Genomic DNA, 2,944 nt, shown 5'->3' with positions numbered 1-2,944 from the left:
CCCCATTGTCCCCACTGTCCCCCTGTCACCTCTGGGGGTGTCCCTGTCACCTGTGGGGATGTCCCTGTCACCCAGGGGAGGTCCCCGCTGTCCCCAAGACCTTGGGGTCCCTCCCGTCCTTGTCCCCAGGGGTTGGGATGGGGGGGGTCCCCCTTGTCCCCATTGTCCCCGTTGTCCCCACTGTCCCCGTTGTCCCCAGATCATGCACGGGGGTCTCTTCAGCGAGGACGGTGTCACCCTCGATGACATCCGCAAGATCGAGAGGAACCGGCAACCCCCGGACTCAGGTGAGACCTGAACCCCCAAAAATGTCACCTCTTTGTCCCCAAAGTGTCCCTCGGTGTCCCCTGGGCCTCGATGTCCCCTCAGCCAGGTCCCTGGGTGTCCCCTGAGTCGATGTTCCCTCAGCCTCATCCCTTGGTGTCCCCTGAGGCTTGATGTCACCTCAGCCTTGTCCCCACATGTCACCTGTGCCTCAATGTCCCCTTCAGCTTGGTCCCCAGGTGTCACCTGTCCCTCAGTGTCCCCTCAGCTTTGTCCCCACATGTCACCTGTCCCTCGATGTCCCCTCAACCTGGTCCCCGGGTGTCACCTGAGCCTCGATGTCCCCTTAGCTTTGTCCCCATGTGTCCCTTGTCCCTTGATGTCCCCTCAGCCTGGTCCCCGGGTGTCCCCTGAGCCTTGACGTCCCCTCAGCTTGGTCCCCAGGTGTCACCTGAGGCTCGATGTCCCCTCAGCTTTGTCCCCACGTGTCCCCTGTCCCTTGATATCCCCTCCAGGGTGGACATGGTGACCGTGATCCGCTTTTTGTCCCCTCAGCCTGGTCCCCCAATGTCACCTGTCCCTCGATGTCCCCTCAGCTTGGTCCCCACATGTCACCTCTGCCTTGATGTCCCCTCAGCCTGGTCCCCCAATGTCACCTGTCCCTCGATGTCCCCTCAGCTTGGTCCCCACATGTCACCTCTGCCTTGATGTCCCCTCAGCCTGGTCCCCCAATGTCACCTGTCCCTCGATGTCCCCTCAGCTTGGTCCCCACATGTCACCTCTGCCTTGATGTCCCCTCAGCCTGGTCCCCACGTGTCCCCTGTCCCTCAATGTCCCCTCAGCTTGGTCCCCAGGTGTCACCTGTCCCTCGATGTCCCCTCAGCTTTGTCCCCACATGTCGCCTGTGCCTTGATGTCCCCTCAGCTTGGTCCCCAGGTGTCCCCTGTCCTTCAATGTCCCATCAGCCAGGTCCGCAGGTGTCCCCTGAGCCACATTGTCCCCTCAGCTGGGTCCCCATGTGTCACCTCTGTCTCGATGTCCCCTGAGCCTCGATGTCCCCTCAGCCCATTCCCCGGGTGTCCCCTGTCCCTCGATGTCCCCTCAGCTTGGTCTCCAGGTGTCCCCTGAGCCACATTGTCCCCTCAGCTTTGTCCCCAGGTGTCCCCTGTCCCTTGATGTCCCCTCAGCTTGGTCCCCGGGTGTCCCCTGTCCCTTGATGTCCCCTCCGTGCCAGACGCCGTGACCCTGACCCTTTGTTTGTCCCCTCAGGTCCCATGTGTGACCTCCTCTGGTCGGACCCTCAACCCCAGGTGAGTCAAACCCCTGTGAGATGGCACATCCCCAACCTCGGTGACACTCACCCAGGTGACAGTGACACCGATGTCCCCGCAGAACGGGCGCTCGGTCAGCAAACGCGGCGTCAGCTGCCAGTTCGGTCCCGACGTCACCAAAAATTTCCTGGAACGGAACCGACTCGATTACATCATCCGGAGCCACGAGGTCAAAGCCGAGGGCTACGAGGTGGCACACGATGGCAAGTGTGTCACCGTCTTCTCCGCCCCCAACTACTGGTGAGTGGCACCAACCCTTGGGGACACCCAGAGGGGACATTGTCACCACCGGGGAGGAGCGGTGGCATCGTTTTGGCCGTTCCATGGTTTGAGTGTGACATCGGTGTCACCTGTGGCTTGGTGTCACCTCACTTGGTCAACGGGTGTCACCTCAGGCCTGGTGTCACCTCAGTTGGTCACCGGGTGTCACCTAAGGCTTGGTGTCACCTCACTTGGTCAACGGGTGTCACCTGAGGCTTGGTGTCACCTCAGTTGGTCACCAGGTGTCACCTAGGGCTTGGTGTCATTTCAGTTGGTCACCAGGTGTCACCTGAGGCTTGGTGTCACCTCAGTTGGTCACCGGGTGTCACCTGTGGCTTTGTGTCACCTCAGCTTGGTCACCGGGTGTCATCTGAGGCCTTAGGTGTCACCTCAGTTGGTCAGCGAGTGTCACCTAAGGCTTGGTGTCACCTCAGTTTGGTCACCGGGTGTCACCTGAGGCTTGGTGTCACCTCAGCGTGGTCCCCAGTGTCCCCTGAGACTCGATGTCCCCTCAGCCTGGTCCACGGGTGTCACCTGAGGCTTGGAGTCACCTCAGTTGGTCAACGGGTGTCACCTTGCCCTTGGTGTCACCTCAGTTTGGTCAACAGGTGTCGTCTAAGGCTTGGTGTCACCTCAGTTCGTCACCGGGTGTCACCTGTGCCTCGGTGTCACCTCAGTTGGTCACTGGGTGTCACCTGAGGCTTGGTGTCACCTCACTTTGGTCACTGGGTGTCACCTGAGGCTTGGTGTCCCCTCAGCTTGCTCCCTGGGTGTCCCTGTCCCATACCTCAGTGTCCCCAAGTGTCCCCAACCCTCAAGTCCCCCGCGTGAGGCTCCCCCTCCCTGTCCCCAAGCTCCGGTGTCCCCATACAGAGCCCCGCCTCCATGTCCCCAAGTGTCCCTGTCACTGGGGGGGAGGGTCCCCAAACCTCGGTGTCCCCATGGGGGTGCCCGTGATGTCCCCAAATGTCCCCTTTTGTCCCCCCCCCAGCGACCAGATGGGCAACAAGGGCTCCTACATCCACCTGCGAGGCAGCGACCTGCGCCCCGACTTCCACCAGTTCACAGCAGTGGTGAGGACTGGGGGG

The 2,944-nt window shown here is 61.5% G+C and overlaps 1 protein-coding gene across 1 annotated transcript; it reads left to right on the top strand.

Annotated features, from left to right (window-relative positions):
- Positions 1–199: 199 nt before the first annotated feature.
- On the top strand, positions 200–2,929 carry LOC104465662 (serine/threonine-protein phosphatase 5-like; the record flags this gene model as incomplete). Its single annotated transcript, XM_010078794.1, has 4 exons — positions 200–287; positions 1,534–1,574; positions 1,657–1,835; positions 2,848–2,929. Coding segments are annotated over 4 exons (390 nt in total), but the record flags the coding sequence as incomplete, so codon positions are not given.
- Between the last annotated feature and the right edge of the window lie 15 nt (positions 2,930–2,944).

Source organism: Pterocles gutturalis, unplaced genomic scaffold (assembly GCF_000699245.1).
Source record: "Pterocles gutturalis isolate BGI_N339 unplaced genomic scaffold, ASM69924v1 scaffold18023, whole genome shotgun sequence".
Classification (NCBI taxonomy): domain Eukaryota; kingdom Metazoa; phylum Chordata; class Aves; order Pterocliformes; family Pteroclidae; genus Pterocles; species Pterocles gutturalis.
Note: the sequence above shows the minus strand (reverse complement) of the source record. Positions and strands in the feature narration are given on the sequence as shown.